We start from the raw sequence: 20,362 nt of genomic DNA, 5'->3' as shown, positions 1-20,362 counted from the left end.
CTGGTTTAGTCATTAAAAGCCCTTTCGCACCACCACCAACAAGCACTGTAAAGATCATTTCTGAACGTGAAGATTGCAAAAATATTTCTGACACCCCTGAACCTATAGTGCCACCGCCAGCACTTATATTTACGATTGTGTTAGGTTTGTTAATCGATTACAAATTACATGACCCTTCCTGGACTAAATCAAAAAATACTAAACCCTCCCCCTGACTGAAATTGAAAAAAACATGACCCTCCCCCATTTTCCTCCGGGTTACAATTGTGTCAATTTCGGCCACTCCCTTACCTCCAAATGTTTATCCAAGTTGGATAATCTTTGGAGGCTGATAGCAATCGCAACATTGGAAGACATAGCTTGGACTGTAGCCTACAAAAACCTATTCCTGCTCTTTTCCTGCAATCCATCAAACTCATTTGGTGTGTCATCATAGTGGTCTCTGACTTGTGGTCAGACTTGCTCAAGCGGAACAAACTTAAACGTGCCTTTTTGCAATGCTGATTTGAATGTCAGTGAGAAAACAGAAAGGTTTGTAAATTGTAATGTACATGTAATGGACATGTAATCCGTTACTCCACCAACCCTGGTCATTAAACTCATTAGACTCATCACCCTAAATATCAAACCTGAAAATGAAACCTGAATTAGCCCAGATGTCAATAGATCCATCCACAAGATAGTTCCATACATACATCCCTCCTGTATGCCAAAAAATAGTTATATTTGCGTTATGAAGTCATCACCCTTAAATATAGTGGTGCTCTAAAGGTTTTGTATAATTTCAGCCAGTAGTTTGAAAGTAGCGCTCACAAGCAAAAACTGTCCCCGAAAATTGTGCACAATTGTGTGCTACATCATCCATTTCGTATATGTTATGTATACATTTTTGGTTTGCAATTTGTATTATATGTTAGGAATGTCAGTGCTCAAGAGCCCAGACTGCATCTTTAAATATCACTTCTTAATTTGGTCAGATATCTCGTGATATCTGTAGTGTTTTACTTTGTAGTGTTTTACTTTGTAAAGATCGCCACTACACACAACACACTTTGACATTTCAACAAACAAGCCACTGAATGTAAATAATGAAAGCTGGGTCATGCATTTTGCAGTCGAGAAATTACTCAGTCTTGCTGAAACTTGCAACAGACGAGCTCACACACTAACTCACATGATCACCACGCTCCACTCTAAGTTTGCATGCCTGTAGAGTCCCGGTAAATAACAGAATCCTTAAAAAGTCTTACCCGATGATGTAAGCCAGGACCCCCAGCTGAATCAATCGGCACACAACCCCCACTCTCCTGTTCCGCACCAGCACCTGGCGGGGGGTCTCATACTTGAAGAAGAAGTCAGAGAGGGCGTTGGCGATGTAGCTGTTCATCTTGCTGCTCCGTGGGAGACAGGAGGGTCTCTCCATCCCGCTGGCATGCATACACCCTGACCCTGCCTCTCTCTCTGTCTCTCACACCTCTTCCCTATTACCTATTTTTCTTCTTCAGCCTCTCTTAACCAACAGCTGACATGTTTCAGCAGCTGTGTTGGACTTTCTCCCCCCCTCTCTCTCTCTCTCTCTCTCTCTCTTTCTCTCTTTCTTTCTCCCTCTCTGACTCTCCTCACAGTCAAGTTTCTTCCTGTCACCCTTACCTCTCAAACACACCCTCTCATTCCCTCTCTTTCGCTCTCTTTACACTCTACTCCCTCTTTCTCTCTCCTTCCCTCTCTCCAAAACAAACAAATACTATAGAATCTTGCTGTAAACCAAGGTGTTACTGTTCCACAGTCCTTAAGTCAAAAAACAACTTCTTCACTTAGCTACTGATCAGATCATTCAACATCTGTCACAGACATAATAAACATTACATCCTTCTCACACCATGCAATCATTTCCCCCTGACACTGTCTTCCTGTGTGGTGTACAGAGATAGCACGGACATAGGCTTGACCTAAACTTAGGCTACAAAAACAGTTCCCTATACATGTATAATGCATGTGGGTTTTTTGTTTTCTATATTTTGTTTTATTCACGCAATTCAGAGTTCTATTGTATTCTGCCATGTGAATGAAGTAGATGAACTTGGACTACATGTTGCCTGCTTCTTTCGCTTTCCATTAGAGATGTTTCATATAGTATTAGGTTTTATTTTTGGTAGGGGTAGCCTAGGCAAAGTATGAGGAAGGAGACAAAAATGACTTAATAGATTGAATAAAATGCAATTAGATTGGATTAATAAATATTATGTTCTGTTAATCTGTTTGATTAACACATAACCATTAAAGTAATATAATTCAGTTACTTGTATGTCGCTTAGGGATGAGTTCAACACAACAACGCACCACAAGGGTGTTACTAATTTGAATTTTAAAAAGGAAAACGTCTCTGATCACTCCCAGTCAAAATTGCAGTTTGTAGTTTTACATTTTGTCTCCAGCACCTTCACCAATCGGTTTTGGGTGTGCGGTAGATTCTGCCTATTATCATGCTATTTTGAAATAAACTAGAATTTATGAACTCATATCTCTGTCCAGCAATGGAAAGTATCTCTTACAGTACATTAGTTATTTATCCAAAATGTTTGAATAGCAAATAAGCAAGCACTTAAAACTTCAAAACGACCACACATTTGCATAGTCACTTTAATTACTCTACCTACATGTACATAATTACCTCAATTACCTCGACACCAGTGCCCCCCGCACATTGACACGTTGACTCTGTACCGGTACCCCCTGTACATAGCCCCGCTATTGTTATTTACTACTGCTCTTTCATTATTTATTATTCTTATCTCTTACTTTTTGGGGGATTTTCTTAAAACTGCATTGTTGGTTAAGGGCTTGTAAGTAAGCATTTCACTCTAAAGTCTACACCTGTTGTATTCAACACATGTGACAAATACAATTTGTTTTGATTTGATTTGACATTTAGCACTATTTATCTGTGGTTGTTTTAGGTACCATATTTAGGTCATATTGAGCTAGTACTCTATGCTCTGATCTCCCTATTGTCTTCCATCAGATCGTGTCACTCCTACGCGACACTCGTCGTGCTATCTGACATGAGACAATGCTAATCTCCCATGATATTCAAATGTGGAAGGTTATTTCCAGTCTAGGGCTGGGTCAAATACATATTAGACGCTTTCAAATACTTCAGGTGTATTGATTGATTTAGTTTGCAAAACAATGGAACCAATAGTGCCGATAATGCAATCTCCAAGCTAAATCAAGTGTATCTCAAATACTTGCCCCTAGGCCTATATCAAGCAGGTCTACTTACTTCCAGATAATTTATTAAACCCCAGTGTTTGCATGACATACTGTACATTGATTTGTGTAGTTCCTATAAAGATACTGATGTTATGAGTCATATCCTGGGCTACCGTGTCTGTGTACTGACTACTGAGCTGTAAGCTACTGGAGAAAATAGTTCAATATATCAATGTGTTAGTTTATGACTGTGAGAGACTAGAAGTAGGCTAGGCTGGAATCATTCAAAGAACATTTGCAAACCATGTACAGTGTCTGCCTTTAATCTGGAAAAACATGGCTTGTAATTGGGTGAACCCTGCCTGATCCTGCTTCCACTGAATATTTAGAAAATACTGGAGAAATACTGGAGCGGGTATTCTAATAGCGTGTAACAGTTTCTTTAATGTTTGTTAATAAATGTCAATATTTGTATTTTTCAAATAAATCAATATGTGCACTGTCATAAATATTGCCGTGTTGAATAGACCAAATTGCAGCCGGGATATGAATGCTCATCTTTTAATTACTTTAGAATAAAGCATACACGGGAAACCAATAAACACGAACGACTCCAGACAGGCTAACAGGCTACTTACAAAATCATAGCAGTGTTAACACAACCACCCACAAACCCAAGTGACAAACATACTCCTAAATATATGACACCCAATCAGGAACAACGATAACCAGCTGTCCCTGATCGGGAGCCACACAGACCAACATAGAAACACAACACCCAGAACAAACATACACAGACATTTTCTGCCACGTCCTGACCAAAATACTACACAACTACACCCTCTGCTGGTCAGGACGTGACATGCACTGGTTGAAGGATACATTTAATCATTCTTCTTTAGTTTTCTGTTACACAACTTTTTATGCTGATAAGCATCCCCTAACACAGCTAGTGAGTGAGTGACATCTCATGTCACTATTCACAAACTTTGGTATTGAAATAGATATTTCCGACTACCCATTGTAACGGCACTACTCTAAAATGACATAATGATCAATGGGTTGGCTATGTCTAGGCCAGTGCTAGTGGAGATAGTCCTCAGTGTCTGGTCCTTCCATTTTTATCTTAATGTGGGCATGGCTCTACTGGACTGTAAGGTCTGGACTATTAAAGGAGAGGTTAGATAATTGGACTATTAAAGGAGAGGTTAGATATAACTGGACTATTAAAGGAGAGGTTAGATATAACTGGACTATTAAAGGAGAGGTTAGATATAACTGGACAATTAAAGGAGAGGTTAGCTATAATTGGACTATTAAAGGAGAGGTTAGATATGTGGACTGAATTTAATTCATTTCACATCAATCAGTCTGACAAACATGCTCACACTCTGAACTGAAACTATCTGGCTTATCTATCTGGTAAAGCCACAAGAGGATGGGCTTTACCGACTTAGAGCCGGGTTCCCCTCTAGGTTTCTCCCTTCTAGAAAGTGTTTCCTGGCCACTCTGCTCTTGCTTTTGCTTGATTTTCTGGATCTAAGCCAGGCTACTGTAAAAACCCTATAAAAAAGGGCTTTGCAAATAAAAAATATTGATGAACAATGCACAGTTTGATTAATTTATAAAACTATGACAAAAAAGATACTGGTGCTACCAATCTCGTTAAGAGATAAAAAAAAAAAAAAGGTTTACTGGCCGGATGGACCCCCTCTCGGGCCGGATTCAGCACCCGTCCTTGTGTTTGACACTCTTGCTCTAGACATACCGGTTGCCTAGCAATGTAGCAATGTTCCTAGTGCTGTTGCCCTAGCTCTGGGAATTCTGAGACCATTTTGTGACTGTCAGGGCTATACGGCATTCTTGGGATGTCCCTACTCTAAACCCTAACCTTAACCCCTACCCTTACTCTAACCTTAACTATTGCCTAACCCTAACCTTAACCCTTACATTAACCATTTTGATTTTGAATTTCAACTTCAATGGGGTAGGGATGTCCTAAGGATCCCTGATAGCACAGACCGTTATGTGACCTTCCACTAACTGTTTGTGATATTTATCTCAGCAGCTTGCTCCTGCATGATATTTCTTTGTGCTAACTTTTTTTGCATGTTAGGCTTTGGCGTCAAATCAGCCTCTAAAGTCCATTGCGCGCGAGATGGCTCTATCGAGCAAGAATAAACATCACTGAGCAAGCAAACACTGAATAGAGAGTGCAGAGGATATGTCCCATGAGCAAAGGATAAGTGAAACGAGCGCACAGACCAGTCGAGAGCACAGAATGTGGTCACGCGGGCAGAGGATGGGTCCTGCGAGCGCACAGGCAGCGGGGCACGCAAATTAAACTTCAATTGCAAGTGTGACTTTGAGCGAACAAAACATCATTGCCACACGCAAAATATTAATTTGAGACAGAGATACTTATTTTTGCAGAGATACTTATTACATGTCAAGAAGTTACTGCGCTCTCACAAATACACCTCTCACAACAAAAAATGTTGCTCTCACAACTGCAATCTTATACTATCATTTTATTACAGGTAAAAATTTGAGCCAATGAACATGGTCATCACTAGTTAACACAGCCACAAAGTCATAATTATTATGGGGCCCTAAACCCCGCCTATTGATCAAATGACTTGTGACTCCTGCATGAATAAAACTGACCATCCTACCGATCCTCGACTTCGGCGATGTCATTTACAAAATAGCCTCCAACACGCTACTCAACAAATTGGATGCAATCTATCACAGTGCCATCCGTTTTGTCAACAAAGCCCCATATACTACCCACCACTGCGACCTGTATGCTCTCGTTGGCTGGCCCTCGCTTCATATTCGTCGCCAAACCCACTGGCTCCAGGTCTTCTACAAGTCTTTGCTAGGTAAAGCCCCGCCTTATCTCAGCTCGCTGTTCACCATAGCAGCACCCACCCGTAGCACGCGCTCCAGCAGGTATATCTCAATGGTCACCCCCAAAGACAATTCCCTCTTTGGCCGCCTTTCCTTCCTGTTCTCTGCTGCCAATGACTGGAACGAACTACAAAAATCACTGAAGCTTGAGACTCATATCTCCCTCACTAGCTTTAAGCACCAGCTGTCAGAGCAGCTCACAGATCACTACACCTGTACATAGCCCATCTGTAAATAGCCCATCCAACTACCTTATCCCCATACTGTATTTATTTATTTATCTTGCTCCTTTGCACCCCAGTATCTCTACTTGCACATTCATCTTCTGCACATCTATCACTCCAGTTTAATTGGTATATTGTAATTACTTCGCCACCATGGCCTATTTATTGCCTTACCTCCCTTATCTTACCTCATTTGCACACACTGTATATAGATTTTTTTCTACTGTATTATTGACTGTATGTTTGTTTATTCCATGTGTAACTCTGTGTTGTTGTATGTGTCGAACTGCTTTGCTTTATCTTGGCTAGGTCGTAGTTGTAAATGAGAACTTGTTCTCAACTAGCCTACCTGGTTTAATAAAGGCGATATAAAATAAATAAATAAATAAAAATAAATAACACTGGTCGCTTCTCAGAGATAGGGTGTTGGTTGCATGTTGTTTGTTTGTTAGCCCGGGGCTTTGGAATGCAAGTGTGAATCCTTAGCCCAGGGATCAAGTTTAGCCCAGGGTTAACAAATGGTTGTGTAAACACAGACTAAGCTATCCCAGGGCTAGTCTAGCAGAGGGCTAAGAACAATACAGTGTGAAAAGGCCTAATGTGGTTGTGGAACGATGATAACAATGGTAATGATGCAACTGAGTGATGGAGGTTCAACCCATACTACTTTGCCAAAACTTTCCGAAACCATCTGGTGATTGTACTACTCTCTCTCTCTCTCTCTCACTCTGTACGCTTGTCTGTGTCTGTTTGTTTTCTATGTATTATGCCGTATCTATGTAAGCTGAATTAGGAATTTACATGGAAGATATTTCTTATATACTGCTCAAAAAAATAAAGGGAACACTTAAACAACACAATGTAACTCCAAGTCATTCACACTTCTGTGAAATCAAACTGTCCACTTAGGAAGCAACACTGATTGACAATAAATTTCACATGCTGTTGTGCAAATGGAATAGACAACAGGTGGAAATTATAGGCAATTAGCAAGACACCCCCAATAAAGGAGTGGTTCTGCAGGTGGTAACCACAGACCACTTCTGAGTTCCTATGCTTCCTGGCTGATGTTTTGGTCACTTTTGAATGCTGGCGGTGCTTTCACTCTAGTGGTAGCATGAGACGGAGTCTACAACCCACACAAGTGGCTCAGGTAGTGCAGCTCATCCAGGATGGCACATCAATGCGAGCTGTGGCAAGAAGGTTTGCTGTGTCTGTCAGCGTAGTGTCCAGAGCATGGAGGCGCTACCAGGAGACAGGCCAGTACATCAGGAGACGTGGAAGAGGCCGTAGGAGGGCAACAACCCAGAAGCAGGACCGCTACCTCCGCCTTTGTGCAAGGAGGAGCAGGAGGAGCACTGCCAGAGCCCTGCAAAATGACTTCCAGCAGGCCACAAATGTGCATGTGTCTGCTCAAACGGTCAGAAACAGACTCCATGAGGGTGGTATGAGGGCCCGACGTCCACAGGTGGGGGTTGTGCTTACAGCCCAACACCGTGCAGGACGTTTGGCATTTGCCAGAGAACACCAAGATTGGCAAATTTGCCACTGGCGCCCTGTGCTCTTCACAGATGAAGCAGGTTCACACTGAGCACATGTGACAGATGTGACAGAGTCTGGAGACGCCGCGGAGAACGTTTTACTGCCTGCATCCTCCAGCATGACCGGGTTGGTGGTGGGTCAGACATGGTGTGGGGTGGCATTTCTTTGGGGGGCCGCACAGCCCTCCATGTGCTCGCCAGAGGTAGCCTGACTGCCATTAGGTACCGAGATGAGATCCTCAGACCCCTTGTGAGACCATATGCTGGTGCGGTTGGCCCTGGGTTCCTCCTAATGCAAGACAATGCTAGACCTCATGTGGCTGGAGTGTGTCAGCAATTCCAGCAAGAGGAAGGCATTGATGCTATGGACTGGCCCGCCCGATCCCCAGACCTGAATCCAATTGAGCACATCTGGGACATCATGTCTCGCTCCATCCACCAACCCCACATTGCACCACAGACTGTCCAGGAGTTGGCGGATGCTTTAGTCCAGGTCTGGGAGGAGATCCCTCAGGAGACCATCCGCCACCTCATCAGGAGCATGCCCAGGCATTGTAGGGAGGTCATACAGGCACGTGGAGGCCACACACACTACTGAGCCTCATTTTGACTTGTTTTAAGGACATTACATCAAAGTTGGATCAGCCTGTAGTGTGGTTTTCCACTTTAATTTTGAGTGTGACTCCAAATCCAGACTTCCATGGGTTGATAAATTGGATTTCCAATGATTATATTTGTGTGTTTTTGTTGTCAGCACATTCAACTATGTAAAGAAAAAAGTATTTAATAAGATTAGTTAATTCATTCAGATCTAGGATGTGTTATTTTAGTGTTCCCTTTATTTTTTTGAGCAGTGTATAATATGTTATTCTTATATGTATGTGTCACGTCCTGACCATAGAGAGCTCATATTTTTCTATGGTAGAGTAGGTCAGGGCGTGACTAGAGGGTTTTGTCTAGTTAAAATTTTCTATGTTGTTTTGGTTCTAGTTTCTTTCTTCTATGTTGGGATTTTTGTATGATCCCCAATTAGAGGCAGCTGGTCATCGTTGTCTCTAATTGGGGATCATATTTAAGTAGTTGTTTTTCCCACCTGTGTTTATGGGAGATTGTTTTGAGTTAGTGCATGTTGCACCTCTTCGTCATGGTTTGTTGTTTTGTTTGTAGTATGTATTGCATAGTTTCACATATAAATAAAGATGTGGAACGTTACGCACGCTGCACCTTGGTCTCCTTCATACGACGAGCGTGACAGAATCTCCCACCACCAAAGGACCAAGCAGGGTGCCCAGGAGGAGCAGGGATCCTGGGCCTGAGAAAAAAGGGAGTGGAGGACATCCTGGACCTGGGAGAAGGTAATGGCAGGGGACCTTACCCTGCCATGGAAGCAGGGTAAGGAAACAGCGAGAGAGGAACGGCGACGATATGATGAATTAGCACGGCAACGACGGAAGCCCGAGAGGCAGCTCCAAAAACAAATTGGGGGAGGGGGGCACACGGGTAGATTGGCAGAGTCAGGGTTTAGACATGAGCCAACTCCCCGTGCTTACCGTAGGGAGCGTGTGACCAGTCAGGCACCGTGTTATGCGGTGATGCGCACTGTATCTCCAGTGCGCATTCACAGCCCAGTTCGTCCTGTGCCAGCGCCCCGCACTTGTCGGGCTAAAGTGAGCATTCAGCCAGGACGGGTTGTGCCAGCTCTACGCTCCAGACCTCCAGTGCACCTCCACGGTCCAGTATATCCTGCACCGGTTCTACGCACCAGGTCTCCAGTGCCCCTCCACAGCCCAGTACGTCCTGTGCCTCCTCCTCGCATTCTCCCTGAAGTGCGTATACTCAGTCCAGTGCGTCCTGTGCCTGCTCCTCGCACTCGCCCTGAAGTGCGTGTCACCAGTCTGGTGCCACCTGTCCCGGCTCCACGCACTAGGCCTCCAGTGCGCCTGCCCAGTCCGGTGCGTCCTGTGCCTGCTCTCCGCACTCACCCTGAGGTGCGTGTTACCAGTCTGGCGCCACCTGTGCCAGCCCCACGCATTAGGCCACCAGTGTGCCTTCCCGTTCCAGAGCTTCCGGCGACAGTTCCCAGTCCGGAGCTTCCGGCGACAGTTCCCAGTCCGGAACCTCCTGAGATGGCCCTCGGCCCGGAGCCTCCTGAGATGGCCCGCGGCCCGGAGCCTCCTGAGACGGCCCGCGGCCCGGAGCCTCCAGCGACGGTCCGCGGTCTGGAGTCTCCAGCGACGGTCCAGAGTCTCCAGCGACAGTCCGTTGTCCGGAGTCTCCAGCGACATTTTTACATTTATATTTTAGTCATTTAGCAGACGCTCTTATCCAGAGCGACTTACAGTAGTGAATGCATACATTTCATTTTTTTTTTTTTTTTTTTTTGTACGGTCTACAGTCCGGAGTCTCCTGTGACAGTCTGCAGTCTAGAGCCTCCAGCGACGGTCGGCAGTCCAGAGCCTCCACCGATGCTGGCGGGTTCACAGGATGAGAGGGTTGGTCATCCTGCACCTGAGCCGCCTCCTATGCTGGCGGATCCGCAGGATGAGAGGGTTCTTCGTCCCATACCAGAACCGCCTCCAATGCGGGAGGATCCGCGGGATGAGAAGGTTCTTCGTCCTGCGCCTGAGCCGCCACCGACACTAGACACCCCCCCTAAACCCTCCCTTTTGGTTTCAGGTTTTGCGGCCGGAGTCCGCACCTTTGAGGGGGGATACTGTCACGTCCTGACCATAGAGAGCTCATATTTTTCTATGGTAGAGTAGGTCAGGGCGTGACTGGGGGGTTTTGTCTAGTTTAAATGTTCTATGTTGTTTTGGTTCTAGTTTCTTTTTTCTATGTTGGGATTTTTGTATGATCCCCAATTAGAGGCAGCTGGTCATCGTTGTCTCTAATTGAGGATCATATTTAAGTTGTTGTTTTTCCCACCTGTGTTTGTGGGAGATTATTTTGAGTTAGTGCATGTTGCACCTCTTCGTCACGGTTTGTTGTTTTGTTTATAGTTTATTGTATGTCTTGCATAGTTTCACATATAAATAAAGATGTGGAACGTTACGCACGCTGCGCCTTGGTCTCCTTCATACGACGAGCGTGACAATATGTTTGTCATATTTTTGCTGTTGGGAAGAGAATAGGATGTTTTGCAGAAAAATACGTTGGTAGGACAAGGCTATGTATGTTTGTGCACCTGGAAGTCAGTGATTTATGTTTACTATATGTTAATGAGGCAATACAAATGTGATGTGACTAAAATGTGACTAAAATGAAAGGGCATTTAGTTGACTAAAATGGCCCACTGTTTGTCATGACAATAACTAGACTAAATCATTATTCAAATGACAAAAAATTTGATTATTTTATTTAGACAAAAATATAGTGCCAAAATAAACACTGCGTTTAACCACATATAAAAGTTACCAGTATCTTTGGTTTAACTGAAGATGGGGCGGCGGCGTAGCCTAGTGGTTAGAGTGTTGGACTAGTAACCGAAAGGTTGCAAGATTGAATTCCCGAGCTGACAAGGTACAAATCTGTTGTTCTGCCCCTGAACAAGTCAGTTAACCCACTGTTCCTAGGCTGTCATTGAAAATAAGAATTTGTTCTTAACTGACTTGCCTAGTTAAATAAAGGTAAAATAAAAAACCAAGAACATTCCAACTGGGCACAGACATCAATTCAATGTCTATTCCATGTTGGTTCAATGTAATTTCATTGAAATTAAGTGGATTCAACCAGTGTTTGCCCAGTGGGTTAGCTAGCTAAGTTAATGAGGGATTAGTATGGAAGGAGGACTTGAACAGACAGAGATGGCCCTCACTGGAGAAGAAACCCTTGATTGAGATGGGGTGAAGGGGTGCCAAGAGAGAACTCCAAACTAAATAGCCAATATTGTAAACTGCTAACTGTTCACTTAACCCGGAAGCCAGCTGCACCAATGTGTCAGAGAACTATCTTTCTAACCAAATAGACAACAGTTGGTCAAAGTCAATAACATGTTGGCATCCCGAGTGTCGCAGCGGTGTAAGTAGACACCCTTTGCCTTGATAACAGCTTTGCACACCCTTGGCATTCTCTCAACCAGCTTTATGAAGAATGCTATTCTAACAGTCTTTAAGGCGTTTCCACAAATGCTGAGCACTTGTTGGCTGCTTTTCCTTCACTCTGCGGTCCAACTCATCCCAAACTATCTCAGCCTTGTTAAAAGTTAATTTGTGGAATTTCTTTCCTTAATGCGTGTGAGCCAATCAGTTGTGTTGTGACAAGGTAGTGCTGGTATACAGAAGATAACCCTATCTGGTAAAAGACCAAGTCCATATTATGGCAAGAACAGCTCAAATAAGCGAAGAGAAATGACAGTCCATCATCCACCATTACTTTAATTTATGAAAGTCAGTCAATCAGGAACATTTCAAGAACTTTGAACGTTTCTTCAGGTGCAGTTGCAAAAACCATCGAGCGCTTTGATGAAGCTGGCTCTCATGAGGACTGCCACAGGGAAGGAAAACCCAGATGTACCTCTGCTGCAGAGGATAAGTTCATTAGAGTTAACTGCACCTTAGATTGCAGCCCAAATAAAGGCTTCACAGAGTTCAAGTACAGACACATCTCAACATCAACTGTTCAGAGGAGACAGGCCTAAATCAGGCCTTCATGGTTGAATTGCTGCAAAGAAACCACTACTAAAGGACATCAATAATAAGAAGAGACTTGCTTGGGCCAAGAAGCACAAGCAATGAACATTAGACCGGTGGAAATCTGTCCTTTAGTCTGATGAGTCCAAATTTGAGATTTTTGGTTCCAACCGCCGTGTCTTTGTGAGACGCAGAGGAGGTGAACAAATGATCTCTGCATGTGTGGTTCCCACCGTGAAGCATGGAGGAGGAGGTGTGATGGTGTGGGCTTGCTTTGCTGGTGACACTGTCAGTGATTTATTTAGAATTCAAGGCACACTTAACCAGCATGGCTACCACAGCATTCTGCAGCGATACGCCATCCCATCTGGTTTGCGCTTAGTGGGACTATTATTTGTTTTTCAACAGAACAATGACCCAACACACCTCCAGGCTGTGTAAGGGCTATTTGACCAAGAAGGAGCGTGAAGGAGTGCTGCATCAGATGACCTGGCCTCCATAATCACCCAACCTCAAACCAATTGAGATGGTTTGGAATGAGTTCGACCGCAAAGTGATGGAAAAGCATCCAACAAGTGCTCAGCATTTGTGGAAACTCCTTAAAGACTGTTAGAATAGCATTCTTCATAAAGCTGATTGAGAGAATGCCAAGGGTGTGCAAAGCTGTTATCAAGGCAAAGGATGGCTACTTTGAAAAATCTCAAATATAAAATATATTTTGATTTGTTTAACACTTTTTTGGTCACTACATGATTCCATATGTGTTATTTCATAGTTTTGATGTCTTCACTATTATTCTACAATGTAGAAAATAGTAAAAAAAAAAAAATGAAAAACACGAATGAGAAGCTGTGTCCAAACTTTTGACTGGTACTGTATGTGTCCCTCCACCTTCCTCAGTGGAGTCCTGACCAGGGCTATCAAACTCCAATGTCTATGTACCTGTTGTGTTGGCGTAGTTACCGGACCAGTGGGAGGAGGTGTTGATGACAGTGATGCGTCCCAGTGTGATCTCAACAAACAGCCACTATGCCAACACCATGCCTGATGATGACAACCAGATGATATTCCTCTACCCTTGATCACGGTTAACACATACCAAGACTCTCTCTCTCCCTGTGCATGTTTGTTCTGTGTGAGAGAGTGAGTAATAAGTCTGCATATGCAAGTGTGTGTTTAGTGTAGGATATATACGTTATGTTTATATGAGTCTACTTTTCTTGTGTGAGATTTAGTGCAGTGTTTTGTGGCATCCCTCTCTCTCTCTCATCTCCTTAAATATTTGGTGCTCCCCAGACCAGTGTTTAGAGAAAGGGATAGACTACACTGTTGGTCTGCGCTTGCCCCTCTACTCTGCACTCAGTGATGTCCAGTCTCCATACACACTCAATGACTCGTTTAGCTCCCCCACACACACTGTTAAACACCTATACACAACTGAGACTTTTGCATAAATCATGCATTGATGTCACTTGCATAAAAATTTGAGCTACAAGGATTTTAACCCTTTACACTCATGGGAATTGGCCTACATGGTTAGGGCTAAATGTATATGTTTCTTGCAGAAGAAATATGAAAAGCAAATGCAGAACTATGGTAGCAATTGAAAGGGAACAGTTTAGAGATCATAGGAAAATTATTAGACCAAAGGTGAGGACACAACAGTTCCCCTGACACAAGACTGAATCCAAACATTACACTGTAATTTTATGTTCATTTTACTTTTACTGTAATTTTCGCCGCATTTGTTGAAAAAAAAATCTAAAAATACTCTGGATACATTCAATAACATGACTAGACTATTCCTGGAAAATGTGGGGTAGGGACACCATAAGACAAAAAAATGACAATGATTTGAGTGATAGGACTAACTGGTGTCTCCAAGTGGCCACACACCTGTCCAAAGTGTACACAGTTCCTAAGCAATTTCAATGCACTTTTATGACTCAAAGAAGAGTGTTCAACTACACTGCTCAAAAAAATAAAGGGAACACTTAAACAACACAATGTAACTCCAAGTCAATCACACTTCTGTGAAATCAAACTGTCCACTTAGGAAGCAACACTGATTGACAATACATTTCACATGCTGTTGTGCAAATGGAATAGACAACAGGTGGAAATTATAGGCAATTAGCAAGACACCCCCAATAAAGGAGTGGTTCTGCAGGTGGTGACCACAGACCACTTCTCAGTTCCTATGCTTCCTGGCTGATGTTTTGGTCACTTTTGAATGCTGGCGGCGCTTTCACTCTAGTGGTAGCATGAGACGGAGTCTACAACCCACACAAGTGGCTCAGGTAGTGCAGCTCATCCAGGATGGCACATCAATGCGAGCTGTGGCAAGAAGGTTTGCTGTGTCTGTCAGCGTAGTGTCCAGAGCATGGAGGCGCTACCAGGAGACAGGCCAGTACATCAGGAGACGTGGAGGAGGCCGTAGGAGGCCAACAACCCAGCAGCAGGACCGCTACTTCCACCTTTGTGCATGGAGGAGCAGGAGGAGCACTGCCAGAGCCCTGCAAAATGACCTCCAGCAGGCCACAAATGTGCATGTGTCTGCTCAAACGGTCAGAAACAGACTCCATGAGGGTGGTATGAGGGCCCGATGTCCACAGGTGGGGGTTGTGCTTACAGCCCAACACCGTGCAGGACGTTTGGCATTTGCCAGAGAACACCAAGATTGGCAAATTCGCCACTGGCGCCCTGTGCTCTTCACAGATGAAAGCAGGTTCACACTGAGCACATGTGACAGATGTGACAGAGTCTGGAGACACCGTGGAGAACGTTCTGCTGCCTGCAACATCCTCCAGCATGACCGGTTTGGCAGTGGGTCAGTCATGGTGTGGGGTGGCATTTCTTTGGGGGGCCGCACAGCCCTCCATGTGCTCGCCAGAGGTAGCCTGACTGCCATTAGGTACCGAGATGAGATCCTCAGACCCCTTGTGAGACCATATGCTGGTGCGGTTGGCCCTGGGTTCCTCCTAATGCAAGACAATGCTAGACCTCATGTGGCTGGAGTGTGTCAGCAGTTCCTGCAAGAGGATGGCATTGATGCTATGGACTGGCCCGCCCGTTCCCCAGACCTGAATCCAATTGAGCACATCTGGGACATCATGTCTCGCTCCATCCACTAACGCCACGTTGCACCACAGACTGTCCAGGAGTTGGCGGATGCTTTAGTCCAGGTCTGGGAGGAGATCCCTCAGGAGACCATCCGCCACCTCATCAGGAGCATGCCCAGGCGTTGTAGGGAGGTCATACAGGCACGTGGAGGCCACACACACTACTGAGCCTCATTTTGACTTGTTTTAAGGACATTACATCAAAGTTGGATCAGCCTGTAGTGTGGTTTTCCACTTTAATTTTGAGTGTGACTCCAAATCCAGACCTCCCATGGGTTGATAAATTGGATTTCCATTGATTATTTTTGTTTGATTTTGTTGTCAGCACATTCAACTATGTAAAGAAAAAAGTATTTAATAAGATTATTTCATTCATTCAGATCTAGGATGTGTTATTTTAGTGTTCCCTTTACTTTTTTGAGCAGTGTATAAGGAAAAGCAAAAGCAGTCCATTATAAATCGCAATCTGGGTCAGATGGGTATGGTTTGAAAGCTTGTTCTATTGCCAACATGACTAGCTAAGTTATTAAACATGATTTTACAGTGTTAGGTAGGTGACGTGGCCACCAACTGTGCCTGCCTGGGATACGTTCCAGCGTTACCGCTGTCTAGAGAACAGCCAGAGCGTGGTCAAGACCCCCTCCACAGAGGGGGTCTTGACCACAACCTCATCTTTAGCGTGTCAGCTCTGCTGCACCAGGTTGCTAAAGGTATGGCACAGCACTCCCAACAGTAATGTATGACTGCTTAAACATCCTTAAACATACTTGTTTGCTAATTTATGTGTTTCTTAGCTAAAGGTCTAAGGAAGGTTTCTAATGGCTCAATAATAATGACAAATGGTGTGGATTGTACACCTCTGCTCAATCTCACATAGTGACATCTGCCATTCCATATTGAGGCAAACATGCAACAGCTCTGTGCCATTTTGTCTTTCCTTGCATGCTTTTTCCGTGCCTCCTAAAACCCCATCGGAGGAGAGGACCCAAAGTTCCTCGCCTCAAATATCCAATGGATTTTGAGAAAGATGCGAGTAGTGAGGAAGTGAGGAGTTGAGCTGAAATTAATTTGGACAGAGCTCATGTCATTGTTTTAGGTGGAATCTAATGTTGAATGATACATTTGTTATCTGTTTGAACATACATCTTTGTTCTACTTGTACTCTTTCCACAGATGGCTCTGGCTTGCTGATAACATTTGATCTGACGAGACTCCCTATACGATTTGACTCCTGTATTACTGCCTGTACTCCGTTAAACTTCCAATACCAAACTGAAATAATTTGGCACAGTAATATGATAGACAATAGTGGTTCCCAATCAGACAATTACTATAAAACAAATCTGTTTTCCTCAGTTACATGTTTGTTGAATGCACGCCGTTACTTTGTCCTCAGTCCTCCTTTGAATACTGTGTGCACCATGACATGAGTTTAACTGGTTAATCACATTAATTTCAGTTGACATAATTTGGCACTGGTTATGTGCTGTTAATGTAGCAGGTTCTCCCCTTTGTGTCTCCATATAGTTCAAAATCCCCATATGCTATGTATTTGTATGCCCTTGCATGCTTTTTAAAGGCCTTATTGGTGGAGTGTCCTTCTGGAAGGTTCTCCCATCTCCACCGAGGCGCTATAGAGCTCTGTCAGAGTGATCATCGGTTTCTTGGTCACCTCCCTGACCAAGGCCCATCTCCACCAATTGCTCAGTTTGGCCAGGTGGCCAGCTCTAAGAAGAATCTTGACGGTTCCAAACTTCTTTCATTTAGGAATGATGGAGGCCACTGTGTTCTTGTGGACCTTCAATGCTGCAGACAATTTGTGGTACACTTTCCCAGATCTGTGCCTCAACACAATCCTGTCTCGGAGCTCTACGACCAATTCCTTCGACCTAATGGCTTGGTTTTTGCTCTGACATGCACTGTCAACTGTGGGACCTTATATAGACAGGTGTGTGCCTTTCCAAATCATGTCCAATCAATTGAATTTACCACAGTTTGACTCCAATCAAGTCAAGTCAAGTCAAGGATGATCAATGGGAACAGGATGCACCTGAGCTCAATTTCGAGTCTCATAGCAAAGGGTCTGAATACTTATGTAAAAAATGTTTTTATTTTTAATACATTTGCTAAAATTTCTAAAAACATGTTTTTGCTTTGTCATGGGGTATTGTGTGTAGATTGATAAGGATTTTTATTTAATTAATCCATTTTAGAATGAGGCTGTAATGTAACAAAATGTGGGGAAAAATCAAGGGATCTGAATACATTCCGAATGCACTGTACCAGACACTTTGTGGAAAGGTGAAGAAAAACAATTAGCTAGTGGTAGACTATGGTGTTACTTAGCTAGAGCCGACTGTCTTTTTGTCTTATATATGAGCGTTGCTGGCTCACAAGTAATTAGCTAGCTAGCTAACTTTAGTATGTAGATTCCACTCAACTCAAGGTATAGTATTGCTATTTAATTTATTTCCCAATTACTTCACTTCTGTATCAAGTCCCAAATCGTTTGGCGCTTACTGTTCAAGTCAGACATTAAGCTAATCAGAAGCGCATCTGTTTGACGTCATGCATCCAAGAATACTCAACCAATAACACGCCAACAAGGGCAAGCATTTGTTAGTTAGTTAGTCCCTCACTCCAAGGTAAGGCCAAATTTCCCTTAATCATATCACAATCAACATTTACCAGTAGAATGTGGACACAAATATAATATTTTTGGTATTAAAATTGTTCTGAAATATGTTTTAGAAAAATGTAAATTAGGTGATCATTCATTAAATATGCGCACATTTGAATATCACGCAAATACATTTTTCTAGACACTGGATGAAGTCAGCCTAAATATTTTGGCTTCATTTTGTTAAGACACTCTGGGACCGGACCTGTCCTGAGCAGATTGAGGATAAACACTTTTTTCATCTTTCTATCTGTAAAATACTAAAGACATTTTTCCCCAACATTTTTTGTCTAGAAAAAAATACATTCAACATATCAACATTTTCCCTCTGGGAAAGTCTTGAGAATATATCTAAGGATAACCACACACAATTTTGTGAATGTAGATGCTTTTGAAGCTGAAAAAAATATGTTGGCGTGTGGGAAGAGTCTGACTTTCAGGAAATGACAGTTAAAGACAAGTAGACAGACTTTTTATTACCAAACGCCAAATGCCTATTTAAAGCCAATCGCTATCTCTTTAAAGTAAGTTACTAAATATAGTCCAGTTTGTAACACTCTCTATGAAACAGGCTATTAAATGATGTATGATTAAATGTAGTGAGCTTTGAAATTATGGATTTATGCCAGCAGCATACCACCCTGCATCCAACTACTGGCTTGCTTCTGATGCTAAGCAGTGTTGGTCCTGGTCAGTCCCTGGATGGGGGACCAGATGCTGCTGGAAGTGGTATTGGAGGGCCAGTAGGAGGCACTCTTTCTTCTGATCTAAAAAATATCCCAATGCCCCAGGGCAGTGATTGGGGACACTGCCCTGTGTAGGGTGCTGTCTTTCGGATGGGACGTTAAACGGGTGTCCTGACTCTCTGAGGTCATTAAAGATCCCATTGCACTTATTGTAAGAGTAGGGGTGTTAACCCCGGTGTCCTGGCTAAATTCCCAATCTGGCACTCATACCATCACGGCTGTCTAATCATCCCCAGCTTACAATTGGCTCATTCATCCCCCTCCTCTCCCCTGAAACTATTCCCCAGGTCATTGCTGTAAATGAGAATGTGTTCTCAGTCAACTTACCTGGTAAAATAAAAAATAAAATAAATAAAATTTAAATGTGGTTAAAATTCCTGAACATTTTGATGATGGTAGTATGATAAACAAAAGAAAATATACATTTAGGCCTACATTAAGTTTTTACATTTGTATGTTTACTTTTTGAAAGAACTACAAGGGAAAGGGAAATACCAAAAATGTACAAAGATTATGGATACACTGACAAGATATGTCTCTTCGCCCCAAACAATGGGAGTTGTTGTCCACAAAGCGGCAAGGCAGGTTGTCTAGCTCCTCCCGCCTATCCTTTCTTTGGATTGGTGGATACATCTCATTATTGTACCTTTTTGAATATTCGATGACGGTTGTTGATGTCAACCACCAGTATTCAATGGTGAGAAATGTCAGCCTAAACATCAGCTCCACAGGTAACTTCCACAAAGCTGTGAACGATCTGAGAGACAAGGCAAGAAGGGCCTTTCTAAGCTCTCAAAAGGAACATAAAATTCAACATACCAATTAGGATCAGGCTAAAAAAATACTTGAATCAGTTATAGAACCCATTGCCCTTTATAGTTGTGAGGTCTGGGGTCCGCTCACCAACCAAGAATTCACAAAAAGGGACAAATGCCAAATTGAGACTCTATTGATTTCTGAAAAAATATCCTGTGTACAAAGTAAAACACCAAATAACACATGCAGAGCAGAATTAGGCCGATACCCGCTAATTATGAAAATCCAGAAAAGAGCTGTTAAATTCTTCAACCACATAAAATGGAGCGTTTCCCAAAACTTCCATAACAAAGCCATCACCTACAGAGAGATTAACCTGGAGAAGAGTCCCCTAAGCAAGCTGGTCCTGGGGCTCTATTCATAAACACAAACAGATCCCACAGAGACAGCAACACGTTTAGACCAAATCATGAGAAAACAAAGAGATAATTACATGACACATTGGAAAGAATTAACAAAAAAACTGAGCAAACTAGAAT

General features: G+C 43.2%; 1 protein-coding gene across 2 annotated transcripts in view; it reads right to left on the bottom strand.

Moving 5' to 3' along the window:
- LOC115148444 (P2X purinoceptor 1) overlaps window positions 1-1,899 on the bottom strand; it is a 55,472-nt gene extending 53,573 nt beyond the window's left edge. The window contains exon 1 of one of the 2 annotated variants that reach the window (XM_029690335.1): window positions 1,251-1,899. In XM_029690335.1, the coding sequence (XP_029546195.1) occupies window positions 1,251-1,438 (188 nt within the window). In that variant the 5' untranslated portion in view covers window positions 1,439-1,899. The remainder of the gene's footprint in view (window positions 1-1,250) is intronic. The other variant, XM_029690336.1, reaches the window with a different exon arrangement.
- Between the last annotated feature and the right edge of the window lie 18,463 nt (window positions 1,900-20,362).

The sequence above is a fragment of the Salmo trutta genome, chromosome 15, assembly GCF_901001165.1.
Source record: "Salmo trutta chromosome 15, fSalTru1.1, whole genome shotgun sequence".
Taxonomy (NCBI): Eukaryota; Metazoa; Chordata; class Actinopteri; order Salmoniformes; family Salmonidae; genus Salmo; species Salmo trutta.
Note: the sequence above shows the minus strand (reverse complement) of the source record. Positions and strands in the feature narration are given on the sequence as shown.